The sequence below is a fragment of the Arachis ipaensis genome, chromosome B3 (genome assembly GCF_059453495.1).
Source record: "Arachis ipaensis isolate K30076 ecotype BB chromosome B3, ASM5945349v1, whole genome shotgun sequence".
In the NCBI taxonomy this organism is placed as follows: Eukaryota; Viridiplantae; Streptophyta; class Magnoliopsida; order Fabales; family Fabaceae; genus Arachis; species Arachis ipaensis.
Window position 1 is genome coordinate 103,230,125 of NC_142438.1, and position 18,587 is coordinate 103,248,711.

At 35.3% G+C, this 18,587-nt stretch overlaps 1 protein-coding gene across 1 annotated transcript; it reads right to left on the bottom strand.

The window, feature by feature from the left end:
- Positions 1–16,265: 16,265 nt before the first annotated feature.
- On the bottom strand, positions 16,266–17,898 carry LOC107630704 (putative RING-H2 finger protein ATL21A). The gene is made up of 2 exons (XM_016333907.3): positions 16,966–17,898; positions 16,266–16,793 (listed from the first exon to the last, which is right to left on the bottom strand). Exons 1-2 carry the CDS (start codon positions 17,708–17,710, stop codon positions 16,342–16,344), a joined length of 1,197 nt encoding a protein of 398 aa, XP_016189393.1. The 5' UTR covers positions 17,711–17,898; the 3' UTR covers positions 16,266–16,341.
- Between the last annotated feature and the right edge of the window lie 689 nt (positions 17,899–18,587).

The following is an 18,587-nucleotide window of genomic DNA, read 5'->3' on the forward strand; positions in this document are numbered from 1 at the left end:
CTCCCTCTCAGCATTACCAAATTTGATTCAGTGATTTTGATATCACTATCCTTTTTACTCAAATAGATTTGAAAGCTTTCTACTTACAGCATTGAATTCCTGAAACTAAAGCCACACAACACAACACAGCAACAGCAACTAAGAAATAATACATTAAAAAAACTCAGACAACCAGCAGAATTTATTGCTTTTTACCAACACTTTTAGTTATTAATCAAATTTCTTTAGTGCTAAGAATTCCTTTTTTTTTTCGTCTTTCATTTCCCTTGATAAATATATCTACTAGAATAACACATTTACACATTTGTTATTCATGATCTTAAGAACACATTTGCCAAATTTGCATTATTGACCGCTGAGGCTGACCAATGGCAAAGTAATTCAATAGGATCATATAAATTCATGTATTTATATCATAAGAAAAAGCATCTATTGCAAGTTCATCAAAGTCAAACATTCTAGCATGAAAAAAAAATCAATTTTACTAATTTTCAGAGATAAAAAAAGAAAGAAAGAATCTTCAAAGTTATGCTACTCCCAACATGTTAATGTATGGACAAGGAGCCTATTAAAATTTGGTTACTGAAAGATGGCCTGCATTTATCTGCTAGTATGCACCTTCAATAAAGTAATTTCATTGTCGCATAAGTTTTTTATTTTATTTTATCTTTAAGATAGTGAATTTAAAAGCTAATTAATTTTGTCTATGCAACAACTAATGATTAGATATGAATGTTTTAAGTTGCATAAAAACTAACTATATTGTATACAACAAATATAGATTAAGGCATCTACTATGATGGATTTGCATGATACTGACATCATGTCTATAAAGCATATCAAAAGGGTGAAAGGACATCTACTGATCGATAGAGACATCTTCAATTCTTGTATTTTTATTTGATTTGATATAATTTTAACCTTTCTGTCTTCAAAATTTATACAAGAGTATGGTTTGGAGAATGAAGAGAACTTAGATTCCTATGGCTACAAATGAAATCCGACACCATTTTATTCCCTAATCCTTTTAAAAAGCAGAATTAATTAACTCTTCTAAACAGCAATCAGCAGGAATTTGAAGGATAGTTCACACACATGGGACCAAAAGAAAAATTGCTAATGTGTCTAAGTGCAAGGGTTCAGTTAATGCAAAAAACATTGAACAGAGCAAGGGCAGCAGAGCTAAACAACTACAGAGATAAACAGCATAGCTTTGCTTAAAAGAACCAAAAAATAACCAAAGAGGCAAATAGAGAAATTGAAATTGGAGCAGTTTTTCTGAGATCTAAGATCTGAGATCGGAGATCAGAGAAACATTTTAATAGAAGTAAGCAATAGAAGATCTGAGTTCAGAGAGAGAGAGAGGAGGGAGTAAAGTTAAGAAAGAAGACCTGAGATCGTCGTCAATCACCCCCGCACCAACGTTAATCCAATGCTTCAAGGAAGACCCAAAAATCTCTAACAGAGCTGCAGAGAAACAAAAACCCCCAAAAATCAGCACCAAAAGCTTTGAAACCCTAACCCAAACAAAAACAAAGAAATCGGTGCCTTCTGAAATCGAAATGCTGAGATCAGTAGCCACCAGAACCTTGCCTCTTGCCGGAATCTTCGTCTCCACAGCACAAAAGAAAAAACAAAATAAAACAGCATTTCAATTTAACTTGAGAGGGAGAGGTACCTGGAGAGATCGTAACCGGCGGAGAGAGGAGAAGCCCTAGAAGGAAGAACGGCGTTGTTGGAGAGCTTCTTTACACGGAGGACATGATGAACGTTGTTTGTTCAGAGAGGAGATCGTAACCAGAGCATTGTTCAGAGAGGAGATGATGAATGTTGTTTCTTACCTTTACATTGTTTGTTGGTGTAACCAGATCGTAACCAGAGAGGAGAAGCCCTAGCTAGAACGAAGAACGGCATTGAATGAGCCAAGATTACAATTTTTTTCATTTTATATGCGTGTGAAAACGACGGTTCAAACCGCCATAATCACCAGAACCGCCAAAATATATAAAGCCAATTACGGCAGCAGCAACAATTGCCATAATGTCTCGATATTATGGCGGTTCTTTAAAACCGCCTTAATATCAACGCCATTTTAACTCTTTTTTTTGTAGTGTGTGCACTGCACTCCATGTGTTTGACATAATGCCTGAATAAACTTTTTGTTTAATGCATGTGTGGTAGCTACCATATGTATTAGGCTATATCCTTGTTTGGCATTCTAATCAAGAATTGTAAACTTTTGAATGATTATGATGATTGAAATTTCAAAATTGTACTTGTTTAATGCTTTGAGTTGCTAGCACCAATTTGAGATGAAAAGTGACATTTGACTTTCTTTTGGTGGGATTTTTAACAAGTACATATTGAATTTAGTGAATTGAAGTGAATTGCTTGTGTTTTTAAGTTAATATAATCACATCACAAGGTCCTTGTTCCTTTTTAATGCTTTGATTTTTTTTAGTTGACTTGACTTGATTCTTATCAAGACTTGTCACATTTTGTAACAAACACCTTAACCATGTGATTATTTGATTATTCCTAAGGATGAATAAGTAATTTTCTTTTCATCATTGCATTGGTTATTGGTTGTTGTGCTATTTTATATAAATTTTGCCCTTTCACCTGCACAACTTCAATATCCAATAATTCCTACATTCAATTCACTCTTGTTGTAGTTGCCTAAGTTTGCTTGTATTTAATTGATGCTCATTCATTGCTTGCATCTTAGGCCATTTAATTGAGGAACTCATGCTTACTTTTTGATTGTGTGGATGATGTTTTAAACGGCCATTGTGCGTATTCTAACCGTGAGCATAATTAGAATACACACATGGCTAATCTTTTTATTAAACCACACCACTATGCAATCCTCCTCAATTAAATGCTTGTTTAATTTCTTTTGGCTCCAAGTATACAATGCTCCCTCCTTTACCTTTTTGTGCTACTTGCCTTATGATTCTTAAGTATACTCTATTCATTCTTTTTGAGGATGAGCCGTGGATGCAAGCAACCGGGAGAGGAGAGGACACTGAGGATGGAGATGCCGCGCATGCATTGGACTTGACAATTTTCATGCAACCCGAGCCCCCGTATCCGCCAGCTGAAGGTGGAGTGCTTAGAGATATTCCCCCCGGATTGTGTTCGTGCACGGAGGACCGTGCAACGCTTAAGTGTAGGGGAGGATTCGTCATTTTAGGACATAAATTCTCTTTTCCGAACACTTTGCACCTTATTTTTGTTTCTTTTTATTATGTCTCTTGTAGATATTTAGAGTGCTTTTGACTGTTGCATTTTTCTTTTGGTATGTATATATATCTTAGTTTATTTCTAGTTATTACATTTGGCATTTTTTTTTCTTTTGCATAGTATATATTTTATAGATAGAAGTTGTGATTGGATAATGTGAATAATATAGCACCTAGTTCAATTTTGTCCTAATTGTTCATGTTAATTTTTTTGCAATGTTGAAAATTAGGAATAGAACTAGGAAAGTTTTTGAAATTGCATCCATCACATCATACATACATATAGGAAATAATTTTGGTGAAAAACAACAAGGATTTTCCAAGAATTTGTTTTAGGGCATTCTATTGAATTGATTTGGAAAATTGCTTTTAAACTTGCTTGAATGATTTTTATGGAACATAGAAGAGTGATAGAACAAAACAACCTTGTGAGTTGTTAAGCCTTAATGAGTGGTTACATATTTTAACCACTATTTTGTTCTTGTGTGATATGCTCCTTCTATGATTGTGATCTTAGTTTTGCTTGATTCTTTATTTCCAATAGTTGATGTTTGAATGCATTGAGCATGATTGAGGTCATTTTTGAATTAAGCTTACTCACCCATATAGCCTCACCCTTGTATCTACCTTTGTTAACCCCTTTTGAGCTTTTTAACCCCCTTTGTTCTAATTGTTGGCACATCACAACCCTAAGCAAAAAACCATGAATTACCTTGAATTGCATCTTTGATTAGCTTAGGTTGAAGTGTGTGTGTTATTTAAGTGTGGAAGAATTTTGGGAAGCATTGGTAGAGACATAAAAGTATTTTTTTTTGGGTATTCATTGGAAGTTTGGAAAATGGGTGCACATTCATGTTTCAATTTGCTTTAACCATATGCATTTGTCATAGAAAAAAAAAGAAATAGAAAAGAAAAAAAATGAAATGAAAATAATGTAGTAATAAGATGGGACAAAAGTTATCCCAAAGCAAAAGAAAGAAAATTGGAATAAGAAATACATATGTGTTTTGAATAGAAACTAAGGCATGAATGTGTGTGAAAAGAAGTAATGGGTGGTTAGAATGCATTTTTTTGTGTGGGTTGATTGGTATAGGTTGAGTTGGATACTTGAGCTAATCAAAGATTCAATCCTTTAATCCACTTAGCCATATACTCATCCTACCCTTACCCCAACCCCATTACAGCCTTCTAAAAGACCTCATGATACTTGCATATATGCATCAAATACTTGTTGATTGTTAGATGAAAAACAATTCCTTAAAAGCATAATTAGAGGAGACTTGAGTGAATTGACCCTAAATACCGAGCATTAAGAGTGTATACACACCTAGTGAGGGTTCAATTACTTATTACTCAATTCTATGTCTCCACCTTTCTTATCATGCATTCTTGCAAGTTGCTTCTTTTTGATGAGTTGAATCAATTCTTTAGATTTTGATTGCATTTAGCTACTTCTTTGCTTGACCCTATATGTTTATACTCTTGCTTGGAAATTTGGTTGTTTGTTTTCACCAAAGCAATAGGATACTATAGATAGATAGATAGATATCGATAGCATATAGTATACTTGCATGCATATAGATAGTTGCATTCAATAAGATGGTTACCCCTTTGATTATTATCCTTGTTTGGTTTTGCATGAGGAGATGCTATTGTTTAAGTGTGGGAGAATTGATGAGCCCATATTTTTCGATATATTTTAGCTTGATTTGGATTGATTTCATCACATAAACTCACACTTAGGCACCAAAATAGCATACTTTTGTGTTTTGCCCCTTAATTGAGCCTAATTGTGAAAACATGCAATTTTATGCTTGAAATGAGTAATTTAATTCCACTTTTATTCTCTTTGATGCCATGACATGTTTGTTGAGTAATTTCAGGTCATAAAGGCAAGAATGGATAGCCAAAAGTGGAAGAAAGCATGTATAAGGGAGAACACATAAAGAAAACAAGGAAAAACACACACAGACATGTGTGCGTGCGCACAAGCATCTGTGCATATGCACAGGAAGGAATTAGCATGTGTGCGTGTGCACAACACCCTGTGCGTACGCACAGGAGAACATTCAGCAAAGTGTGCGTATGCACAGGTCCCTGCACGTGGTTTCATTAATGAAACACGTGATCTGCGATTTTGGGGGCCTTTGGCCCAATTTTGGAAGGCTCAATGCTGAAATTAAAGTGCTATATGAAGGCGATATCAACACATATGAAGGCATTAGGTAGTATTAGGTTTTATTAGGTTTAGTTTGAGTTTTCATTAGTATTAGGAAGCTTTCATAGGAGTAAGAGTAGGAGTACTGTAGAATTTCTCTCTTATGGTTTCATTTCCATCTCCATTGTAACATTTTATAGCAAGCTTTGATTTTAGATTTTTGCTCATCTTTTGTAAGTACTCTCAATTTTTTCTTTAATTTCACTACTTTTGCTTTTATGTTCTTATGGTTCAAGTTACTTTGTTTATATATGCAATTTTGGTATCTTGAAGTTTTGATTGATGAATTTCATGTTTTATGCTTTCTTTATGTTTGATTGAATATTAATTGTGGATGTTGTGAATAGTTTAGTTATAGTTTTCATTTTCCTTTACCATTTCTTATGTTTTGGTTTTATGCACACAAGGTGTTTGTGAAAATGCCAATTATAGATTCTGTGTAGATTTTCACACCTTGGCTTGGGATTTGAGTTCCTAGGATACTAGAGTCATAATGTCCGACATTTAGTGGTAATTCTTGGGTAGTTAGTTGACTCTTGTTTCCATTGACACTAGCTTTTTATCAACTAGTTTGATAAGTTAGCTAGGACTTATTGATTAAGGTCAATTATACTTGCTTGACTTACTGCTCGATGTTAGGGGTAGACTAGGCGAGATTGACTCATTATAGTTATCATAGTTGTGGTTATGGTGATGATCGGATTCCTTGGGCCCTCTTATTCTCAAGTCAATGCTCTTTATTGCATTTATAGCATTTTCACTAATTTCGACCTTATCTTCCCTTTATTGCATTAATTTCCAATTTTGATAATTCCTTAGTTCTTTTATTTCTTAATTCTTTTAATATTTTGTTCTTTGATTCAAAACCCCTTTTTGCCCTAACAACCGAAAGTGTAATACTTCCAATTGCATCCTAGGGAGAACAACCCGAGGTTGAAAGACTCTCGGTTTATATGTTTTGAATTGAAAGTATCTAAACTTTGATTGAGAGGATTGTTTGTTGGTCTAGGCTATACTTGCAACAAACCTATATTTCGTGAAATTCTAGATCGACAATAGTCTTCTCACCAGTTTTCTTAGTTACCCAAGATTCAGTCCTGGTTTTCAATTAAGTTTGATGGAACTTGACCTGTTAAGTTTTGTTTGTAGAAATCTGTAACACCCAAAGAGAGTCTAATCAAAAAACAAAAAAAGAATAGAAAAGATAAAAAACTATAGGAACACTAAATTAATATTCAATAATAAGGAGTAGATGAAATGATGTGCAACCTATGTATGAATTACTTGGAAGAAAATGAATTACTATATATACTCATATTTTTTATCAACTTCTAGCTTCACATCCTCTGACTTTACAAGTCTATTATAAATCATTCTAATCATGGCAGGAAATAATGCATTCTCCACATATAGTACTATACATCTTAGCATTGTGTAACAAATCATATATACCTGCATGACTAACAAAAATAATTAAAGTGTCGTGCCATAATCCGAAAATAACTAAAGCATCAAATAAATATTTAACAAAAATAGCATACACACACAAAAAAAAGACAAGTTTAGCAACTTCTTCGAACATGTTCAATAGTTTAACAAGCTAAATCATTTAGCAACTAGCATGCTACCGCTAAATCTTGTCAAAAGGAAGATTCAGCTAACCTGAATGTAGTAATCATGTAACACTTCTTCCCAGTCTATTTGTCCAATTGAAAACTCTGCATTTTAGTAACGAATTAATCACAACAACGTGTATTGTAAATAAAAGACCAATGTCACCAAATATTACTTAAAAAAAGGGGGACTTTGAATTGTAACATTGGATAGTGCAATTTGGAGCAAGAAACCTGATTTGGGATCAAATTGATCCCTAAAACCTTCTTTTCTACTTGGCAAAAATTGAATAAATCAACAAATGAATCGAAGCTATTGATACGGATTTTATAAAACCACAAACAATCGGCAAATGTAGCGGGTCATTCCAAGTAATACCACGAGAGTAGGTTATTGTTCCCATGATGATTAACGGATTAAGCAAGCAATAGTTACTTGATTATTCTAGTCAAACAAGTACAACTTAGGGTTTCAATAGCAAATAGCATGAAAACAGAGAATTAAATAAGATTAAACTAAAATTGGTTTAGAAATTAATATGATTAAGAGAGTTAAGGTTTCAGAGATGTTGAGACTTCCGGAAAAAATACTTTTCACTTTCCACCTTGATCATGCAAAGATGTATCTATGACAAATTATTAGTAATCAAACCCCAATCTCTTAGTAATTCAATTTCTCTTTAACCTAATTAATCGCTAATCCCTTAGTCAATTATTTAAGAAAAGAGGTGAAGCACTTCTACTGATTTAAAGACCACATAATTCACAAGAATTATTCCTAGTTGAGTCGATGTCACTTATCAGGTCTAGTTTTCAAACATAAGAATTGTGAGAAGAAGTTTTCAAGCTTAATTCAATTAATTAACTTCTCCAATATATTAAAAGAATTCAAGCCAAAAAATAATTGTTTCCCAACACATTCAAATTCTTTGGATGAAGAACGAAAACTTTTTCTTAAGAAAAGGTCAGCACATTAATCAAAGATAGAAAAGCTAGAATATTAATCCATAGGAATCAACAGAGCTCCTAACCTTAACCAAGGATATTGAAAACCTAAAATTATGAATTCCTAAAATTGCCAAAGAAGAAAAAAAGTGTGTGACTTCTCTCCTTATATACTAACCCTAAAATCTAATTATTTTTTAATTCAAAATCAAATCAAATTAACAAAATCAAATCTAACTAATTAATGTTTTTAGTAATTTGCCATTCTTCAGGATGGACAATCAATGATCCAAATTATGAGGATTGCACCTAAGTTTTAATAATTGATTTAAGTGCTTGGAAGGACTGGGGATTAGTGAGACATTTGGGCAAAAGATTACAAGTCTTGGGAGTAGTTCAAGGCATCATGTGATATGCAAGGTAGCCCATATGAAGTGCACAAGATATCAATAAGAATTGGAGGCCTCTGTTTGAGCATGTGAGATGCAAGGTGAGCCATGTGAGATGCAGGAGACATCATGTGAAATGTAAGGCTCATCAAGAAGAATTGCAAGCCTCTGTTTAAGCATGTGAGACGCAAGATGAGCCATGTGAGATGCAAGGCACGTCATGTGAGTCACAGGGTGTATCATGTGAGACACAAGGCTCACCAAGAAGAATTGGAAGCCTCTGTTTGATCATATGAGACACAAGGTGAGCCATGTGAGATGCAAGGCACGTCATGTGAAACGCAGGGTGTATCATGTGAGACGCAAGGCTCATCAAGAAGAATTGGAAGCCTCTGTTTAAGCATGTGAGATGCAAGGTTTCCATGTGAGACGTCTAACACTATGTGAGCCACTAGGGGTGTACTTGGGTGCTTTGCGTTCCTTGTAGTGAACAGAAACTCTGCTATTTAGCTCAGAACTCTCTACTTGGCTTCTCCTTCTTGTTCTTTGCTTGATTTCTCTCAAGATCTCCTAAAATAAAAAAAATTCAAACTCTCAAAGTAATATGCACTAAATCATGACTTGATTGCTTAAAAAAACAAGAATTATTAGCTTATGGACTGAAATTAAGAATGAAAAACTATTAAAGATGCTAATGCATCAGCTATAAGTATCATTTGTCTTCATATAGAAAGTAACAATATCTCTTCGTCGCAGTTTCTCATCGAACAGAATCCCTTCACTTTTGCCGTACTTCACCTGCGGCTTTGATGGCTATTTTGCGAAAAAGGAAAACTGGAAAATAATTAAAAAGAAAAATGGACAACCTTTGGCGCGGTGGACCTTAGCCGTAGTGAAGTGACGCAGTGACGACCTCCGACGACACCAACAGCGGCAGTGGAGGTTTTCCAAGGAGACTTCAGCAGCAGTGATGGTAATGTCCTGATCTGCGACGATAATAGGGCTACGCAGCAGTAATGGCAACTCCGGGTGGTGGCTTAACAACCTTCTTCAATGGAGGAGAGGGAGGGAGAGGAAGAGAGACGAGAGAGAGAAGAAGAGAAGAGGGAGAAAGAGTTTGTAAAAGTAAGGGGAAGGAGTTTTGGATCTGAATTTTATCCCAAATTTACTGTCGGATTTCATTACAAGAAAAATACTGAGTATTGTCGAATTTGGAATTGGACATTAGCGGCGAGTTTTCTATCAGATTGATCGTCGTATTTGGAAAAAAATTTGTCACCCTAAAATATTACCGTCGGAATAACATTTCTGACAGTAACATCCATGGTAATATTTGGAGGGAGAAAAAGAAATTTTTGGCATACCACTACCGTCAAATTTACTAATGGACGATTCGACGGTAACAATGTTTAGTGAAACACTACATTTTGGACACACATAAAATGTTACCGTCGAATTCATCTGACGGTAATTCGGATGGTAATAATGCCCTAAATGAAAGTCCAAACGTCGTCTCCCCCATTTCAAATTTTACACACTCTCTCTTTCTTCATCTCCACCCTCTCTCTCTCATCACCACCACTACCTCATTTCTCTACCCCCTCCAGTCGCTAACGAGAGCACCACCGTCGCCATCCCTTCTCCGTCGTCGTCATCCCTTTATGAATACCCTACTCTCTTCTCCTTTTTCCCCTGCCTCTCTCTCTCTCTCTCTCTCTCCTTCGCCATCACCACCATCTGCCATTATAGCAACTTCGGTGACCACCACTGCAACATCCACGTGTTCCCGTATTTATTATTATGTTATTTATTACAGGTTCTTAAACAACTCTTTTCCAATTCATTGAATTGTAGTTTAATGTAGTTTATGTTTGAGTAGAATTTCAATATTAATTATGAATCAGTTTCGAAGTTAGTTCAGTTTAGTTTTCTACTGTTAGTGGATTTAGGTTGATTAAGTTAGGTTAGATTCAATATATTGGTTTAGAATAGTTGAAATGTTTGAAATTGTCTAATTGTGTTAATTGATGCGCTGATGACTGTTTTGCTGAGAAATTATTGCTGAGATTGTTAGATAATTTTTTTTAAATTTTAGTTTAATTTAGTTTAGGTTTAAGTAGAATTAGAATTTTAATTTTAAACCAGTTTCAAAGTTAGTTTAGTTTAGTTTTCTAATATTAGTGTATTTAGCTTGATTAAGTTATGTTTGATTCAATACATTAGATTTTGAATGCTTGAAGTGTTTGGAATTGTCTAATTGTGTTAATTGTTGTGTTGATGATTGTTTTGAGAAATTGTTGCTTAGATTGTTTGATAATTTTATATATGCAAACATGACGACAGGAAGAGGTGCTACAGATCAGGTTGCTAGTCGTGGTCGGGATAGAGGAAAGGTTTCGTCCGGTATCCCCGGGATTTCTAGATTTTCTCTCTACTCCGACCACCTCGATCATGGCACAGGTTGCAGGTTTAGTAGGCCAGCCGTTCATCATGGTTCCCAACCCCAAATACGTGCCTCTGTCCATGGCAAGGACGCCGCTTCCTATCGTTCAGCAGCCTGCATCCATAGTGACTCAGCCTCTAGCGACGGATGCCGCCGCGGAAGTCTAGCCACAGAATTCAGACAGCAACTAATGTCCCTTCACAACCTACCATCGTACGGTTGCGCATTTGGCTTGATGGTGGCACGGGGTAAGTATTACGTTCAATGCTTACGTATTTCCTTTTTATGGTTATCGCTGAAAGTACCTGAATTATTTCTAGTTTAGTTGATTTAGGTTAGAATGCTTGTTATTGTTTTCTAATTTTAATGATTATGGTTCTATTATTGCTGAAAGTTCCTGAAAATTGATTCCTGTTTAGTGAATTTAGGTTGATTTGGAATGTAGGTTAATGATTTCTAGTTTTAATGATATGGTTCCTATTATTGCTGAAAGTTCCTGAAAATTGATTCCTGTTTAGTATATTTAAGTTAATTTGGAATGCTGGTTAATGATTTCTAGTTTTACTGATTATGATTCTTGTTATAGTTGAAAGTTCTTGAAAATTGATTCCTGTATAGTGGATTTAGGTTGATTTGGATGGATTCACCAGCAGACTAAGAAGTTTAGCGATTATCAGGAGAGGTATCAGGAGATCCTCACCTACGTGATATCTACCGATGAGCTCAGGCTAGAGTTTAGGGAGTAGCTAGAGCGGATGCAACGTATGAAAACTCAGATAGATGTGTACCAGGCATAGATGTGCGCTGCTTACATCGACCCTGCTGGTGGCAACACCGCTTCTGGTGGCCCATGGACATCGCCATCTTCTGCGCTGTCAACTCAGGGCCACGAGACTGATGACGACGACAACGACTACCTGGATCTATAGATATTAGTTTTTTTATTTATTATTTTATTATATTTGTTTGATGTACCTGACTTTTAACTTATTTTATCATTGTATTATTTATTATAAATAAAAATTCTTCATTATTTATGAATTGACTACTAATTGTGAAAAAAATGTAAATTTAAAATTAAAATTAACCATTAATTTCAATTTTTTTTTAAAAAAATTGATATCACTGTTGAAATTACCGTTGGAATCATCCAACGGTAAAAGATTATATACAATATGTAGACAGTGTAGTCCTTCTTCAAGAGTTAAACATGAAAAACATACTACTTGCCAATGCACGCAAACAATACTAAAAATTTAAAATATATGAACATCTGCTCATCCCATGAACACCTCACTTGAAAGCTCAAAACTCTTGTAAACAGTATTTTAAGGGCACTTCTCCTTTTTTTTATCTTTCTTCCTTTAATTGTTTTCCTCTCCAGCTACCTAAACATTTTCACCTGCAAAATGTTACCAGCTCCTCAACCAACAATGATTTTCTTTTCTCCCTAAGTATTCTTAAACCACTAACAGCTTCTTTGAAGAAAAAAAAGGGTTTCTATTTGAAACAATGAATGAACAAGATGATAGAATACACAATCACCAAAATTTAGCTGGTTCAAGTGGAATTGAAAAACCCTACAGTGAACCATATTTATCAGAATTCACTCAATTCAGTGTACTCCGAATCCCAGGTAACAATGATTAAACTAACGAAATAAATATACCCAAAAAGAAACAAACATTAACAAAAAGAAAACAACAAGCAAAATGAAGGAATCAAGTGTGTACCAGACAGATGATCTTCCAACAGTCCCATTGCAGACAAGGTGACCCACGCCCTTGGTTGCGAGGGTAGAAACGTAACGCTCATTGTTCACTCCATAATATGCAACAACAACAACAAGAAAATGAAAATCAGAACCCAAAATTATACTAGAGCCCCGACATTGCTCGGAAAATTAAGGAAAATGGAAGAAACTAATGGTGATCGGAGAGTTGAAGGAAGAGATTGAAGCTGTTGAAGACTGATGCCCTAAGCGCCTCGTAATGGCCTGTATCTTACCGTGCCCACCCATACACTTACACAGAGAAGAGAGAGAAGTAGCAGAGAGAGAGAGAACACAGCGTTGTGTGTGTAGCGAAAGAGGGTGCACACGAGTGAGAGTTTCGAATTTCGATCTGAATGAAGTTGGGTCGAATTTCTCCATAGAGCCATAGAGGGACACGGAAGGAGTGCCGACGCTGGGAGCACCGACGGAGGGCTTGTGAGAGAGGTTGACCAATGAGTGTTATTTGGGAGTGAGAGTGAGAGCGCCAGCGAAGAACCACCACTACTCCTGCGTGAGAAGGATGGAGGAGAAGGAGTGCTCGAATGAAGGAAATGAGGGAGAGAGGGAGGCACTGCTGCTGCATGAATTAGGGCTAGGGGAATGGGGAATAAGGGTTTTGTTACCGCATGACAGAAAAAATTAAAATTTTTTTAAATCTTTTGGCCACGTTTTTGAAGCGTGCCAAAAAAGTTATAAGAAACGGACACGCTTTTAAAACGTTATTATAGCAAAACTTTATTGTCACGCTTTAAAAGTGTGCCTATTTCCCTCTATGGCCGCGCTTTTTAAGCTTGGCAAAAAAAAGCATGGCTAAATCTCGAAACAATAGTCACTCATAAAAGCGTGGCCATAGAACCCTTTTGCCACGCTTTTTAAGCATAACGAGAAAAAACGTGGCCAAATATGTAATCAATCGCTACCCTCATAAAAGTGTGGCCATTGACCACTTTTGGCTACGCTTTTAACGCGTGGCAAGAAAAAGCGTGGCCATAGGCCTTTTTCTTGTAGTGCACGGAACAATATTTTTTGGCACCAACATTACCGTCGAAAAAACCCGCTGGTAACCAATTGGTTTTTCGAGCTGGTTATCCGTCATAAAATTTGACCGTAATTACCATCGAATGTAAAATATCTGACAGTAAATATTTACCGGTGATGGTTATACCATCCAATTGTTTCTGATGGAAAATCCAACGATAAATTGATTATCGTTGGATTTATTTGACGACTACGACAGTAAATCCGATGGTACTCAGTATTTTTCTTGTAGTATTTACCGGCAGAAAAATTCGGTGGTAAGGTACTCGTTGTCGCCTAAACACCGCGTTTCACTAAATCGTGTTACCATCGAAAAATTTTGACGAAATATCCCACACTAACTTTGGTGTTGATGAAATTAATTTTCGCACCTCTATTTACCATCAGATTTCGTTACGGGATTTAAAACCGACAATAACTTTTTCAAGAGATGAATTTTCACACATAACCATAAAAAAATCCGCTGCTGAATTCGCTGGTAACGTCCATCGCTAAATCCGATGGTATTCAGCGCATTTCTTGTAGTGCTCCAATGGAATCGGTGATTGAACAAATCAATGGTTAGATTTGAAAGTTGGATCCAAACAGCAATCTTTTTGACTAATTATTCAAATGATAAAAAGAAAGGTCTCAATTTCTGAACAATAAGATAATGCATGGCTATCTTCCAAAGTCGTCCTGTAATGCATAAGTGTAGTCTTTCTCGTCTGAAAAATGAATAAGAAAATAGTCTCGATCCATATTAATGACATTTATATTTCCTTTTCTTACCCAATCCTTTTTCAAACATTGTTCCATGAAGCCTAATTCCACTCTTTTTCCTAGTACTTTCATGATCAAAGATGCCTTCTATGGTTTGCACCATTCTTCGAATTCCTCTTTAGTCACTTTAATGACTGAACAAGGATCAAAGGGCTTGTCCTCTTCGTTATTTTCTGCTGAATCTTTGTACCATCGGTTTTCAGATTCTGGAAAGTCCTCGTCAATGTCCTCCTCATATTCAGTCAGATCCTCAACCTCATGAGTCAAGACCAATTGGTTTCATTAAGGAATCCTTGTATGATATCCTTGGTTCCTTCCTGGGCGAGAGTTAGGGGTGGCAATGGGGCGGGTACGGGCAGATTTTTGCCCTACCCGACCTCGCCCCACCTTACAATAACCCGTATCAATTTCGCCCCGCTTCTACCCGCGGATAGTAAAAAGTTAAACCCTAACTCGCTCCTGCGGGTACCCGCCCCGCTCTTACCCGCCCCTATAATTATTAAAATCCAAACAAAAAAATTAAATTTTAAAATTTATATAACCATAATTACATACATAACATAAATTAAAATAAAAATTTAAATATGATATAATATTATTAATTATTTTACTAATTATTTTATATATATATCGGGGGCGGGTAGGGACGGGTTTAACCTAAACCCAACTCCACTTTGCCCTACCCAAAAAACCACCTATTAAAAATTCGCTCTGGTGCAGAGCAGATAATTACCTGCCTCAAGTGGATAGGGACAGAATGAGTACCCACACGAATTTAGAGGTAGTATTGCCACCTCTAATTAAAATCTTCTACGAGTTGATTAAAATTAATTTCCTCTTGAGATTTGACTTTTTTAGTGCTACGTTGTACCAAATCCTCTTTTGAGGAGAGAATCCTATAAGAAAGTTCTAACATATCGTTCTAAAATTATATTCAGATTTAGCTAGTTTATGAAAGAAGTTATTGTCATGTTTTTATAACAGGATAATGATATTATTAATCAAGGAACCATATATTTACTCCTTTTTAATTTTGATATGGATTTATAAGAAAGAGATTACACTAATTAAAAAAAAATGAAAGTATAGGAAATTAATTTTTAATTAGCCAACCAATTTCAGAGAATAGGTTTACAATTTAAAATTTAAAATTAAGAGTTTACTTGAAAACTATTTAATATAAGAAAAAAAATTTTTTTTTTAAATAATTTATTTTTATTTAAAATTTAATTCCATGATTTAAAATAATTATAATATATTAATAGAATGAATTCAATTCCTTCATTTGGAATAATGTTTATATGAACTTAATTTTTTTTCATAATTTTATCTTTGACAAAATTATTTTATTAATTGTAAATAAGAATATTTTAAATATTTGACATATTGAGTTTGAAGGGTGTGAGAATCGATTAAAAAATCAGACCTCTTATGGTCTAATTTATAAATGAGAAAAAAATAGAAATTAGAATTCTCAAAAGAATTCAAATGATTCATTTTTAGTTGTTTCAAAACAAGAAAAAGAATTCAACTCTTAAGTAAATTCTAAATATTTATAATTTAGAATCTATAATTTAAAATAAATAAAATAATTTTAAAATATTAGTTGGTGTTAGATGAAAAAAAAATAGTTATCTAATATTACTCCATAAAAATGATGATTGCAGAATTTTTCTTATATCTCTCTTTTATACACATTTTTTTTTTATAAAATAATTGATAATTTTTTATTTTTTATATTTTTATCCGTCACTTTTAATCTCAAAATTAAAAGTGTATAACCTTCACTAGTGTGTGTATATGTTTTCATCGTGTAGGAATTTTGTATAGATAGAAACTTCCACCCAAATAAAAGAATGTATAGTACATTGTGATCATGTCTAACAAAGTTATTAGAAATACAATCGGAAAATCCTAATAAGTGGGAGATGCAGGTATAGACGGGGTTAATGATGCAACAGATCTTTCAGGTAAATTGCGACAAAGAGGACAAGTAGCATTCATCTTGAGCCATCCATCTATGCAATTGGCATGAAAATAGTGATTGCATTCAGGTATGGTCCTCAAGGTCTCCTTGGGCTGGTACTCACAGAGACATATGGAACAAAGATTGTCATTAGGCTTAGGCAATCGCCCACTTTCACCAAGCAGGGTTTTGGGGTATTTTTCTATGCTAGCAGCATCCAATCCCATGATTTGAACAGGAAGACGCGGTAAAATTATGGTCGAAAAATCACTTCTTGATAGCCTCTGTTGCTCATGTGTCTTCATCTTGGCGTAGAACAAATATGCAAGCACAATAATACACAAGGCTCCAGGTATTCCTAGGCCCATACCTAAACCGTACTTGGTTTTCTTTGAAAGACCTACATAGCAAAAAACAATTTAAAATTATAACAAAAATGCATACGCTAAAATTAGTCACTAATGTATTTGTGTACCTAGTTTAATTTATTTTTCCTTGTTTTAATGCTAAGTGTCATGTTGGTTCTAAAGGCTTTTTCGTTAAGCAATCATAAGAAACAGTAATGGACATACCTTGAAGTTGAGTGGGAAGATCGTAACAACCAACATGAAAAGCAGTGTCCCGGAGCGTTGGGCCAACGAACCCACACCGTCCTCCACGTGCCTCGCAACTTCCGCAATTTGGGTTATCCCATTCCAACTTTATGTCAGAATAATAATCCGTCCAAAACGGCCACGGAAAACCGGCAACCGGGATCATAGCCCACGATATGACGTGGCACGGCGACGTCCACGGCGTTGGAAACGGCGGATTCGACAAGATCGCCACCACCGAAGATTTGCTACTACTATTAAACCCTGAGTTCAAACAGGGTATTGGTTGTACCATAGACAAAGCGGTTAAATTTGAAGGGCATCTGAGGAAGGTGTAGTTGACAAGCGAGTAAGCAGAGCTTAATTGGAAGGGTGAGAGTTGGAGGTTGAGGCCACGCTCACGCATCAAACGCTTTGGGAGGCATTCCTGAGGGTCGTTGATCCAAACTTGTTGGTCTTCTAAGGAGATGAGTTTCACAGTGAAGTGACCTGGTTCAGCTGGGAGAGTCAGCAAGGGCTCCGTGGTGGTGTTGGCGCATGAGAGCTCGAACCCTGGGTAGCCACATCCAGGGATTTGATTTTCTCTCAGGTAAAACGGGAACTCAATTGAAACTCCTCCCTTCCCGCATGATATGCTTTCGCAGTAGAACTGAGCCTTTGCTATGCCTATGCTTGTTAGCGCCACCAAGAAGAGGAATAATATACATGGCGGCACGGTAGCCATTGATTTAATATATGTTATGGATTCGTGGCTTTCTTCTTCCCCATAGGAGGAAGCGATGATATGATTGTTGCGTAATGTATAGTTGTTGCCTTGTTGGTACAGTATCAATGTTGTTGGCCTGTTGCTGTCCAAGGTATAGTTATTAGCTTCGTGGAAAATATTATGAAACGTGGAAACGATGATGCATCTTTTTTTTTTCTCTTTAGAATATGGTCATGGTGTGTATTTCATTCCATTAATATTCCACGTTCAATCATAATTACATGTATTGACTATTGCATACTCAATTTGGAATAAACAAATGAATCTATAACAGTGTTCTGAAAGTCGAATCAAACCGACTAGTTCGACTAGATTAATTGGAAACTAGTCTTCTATCATGTTTTTTTATTTTATTTATAAAGAAAAACTATATGATCAATATATATAAATGATCAGTTTAAGCTTGCGTCGCTTAGTAAAAATTTTTCGATGTATAGTAAACCATATATGAACTGTATTTCTTTGTTGTATTAGTTTTCAGCCTTTTGATCCATGGACTTTGCACATAGTAGTAAAGCAACATAGGAAATCATATTAAACGCAGTTTGGTTGTGATAGGTAAGAATCATACAGATTTTTTTTTCTTTTGTTCAGTTAAAAAATTGTGAAGTCAATGATACGTTAGTATGTTACATAAGGTTATTGTTTCGTACTAAAGATGCTATTCACACTAACCTGGAATGACTATAGCACCTGTAAATTGGACGGTGATGATTAGTCCGTCATTTATTTTTATATTTTTCTAAACAAAACAAAAGTTATATGTGGGTTGATGAGAGCACTAATGCACTACCTAGTACCTACTACTAGACAATGACATGCTTACTAATATATA

Bases quoted from the DNA above. Each gene is read 5' to 3' on its own strand.
- LOC107630704 (XM_016333907.3), bottom strand. From the start codon at position 17,710: ATGGCTACCGTGCCGCCATGTATATTATTCCTCTTCTTGGTGGCGCTA. The intron at 16,794-16,965 runs GTATGTCCATTA...TTTGCTATGTAG, and splicing joins TCTTCCCACTCAACTTCAAG to GTCTTTCAAAGAAAACCAAG.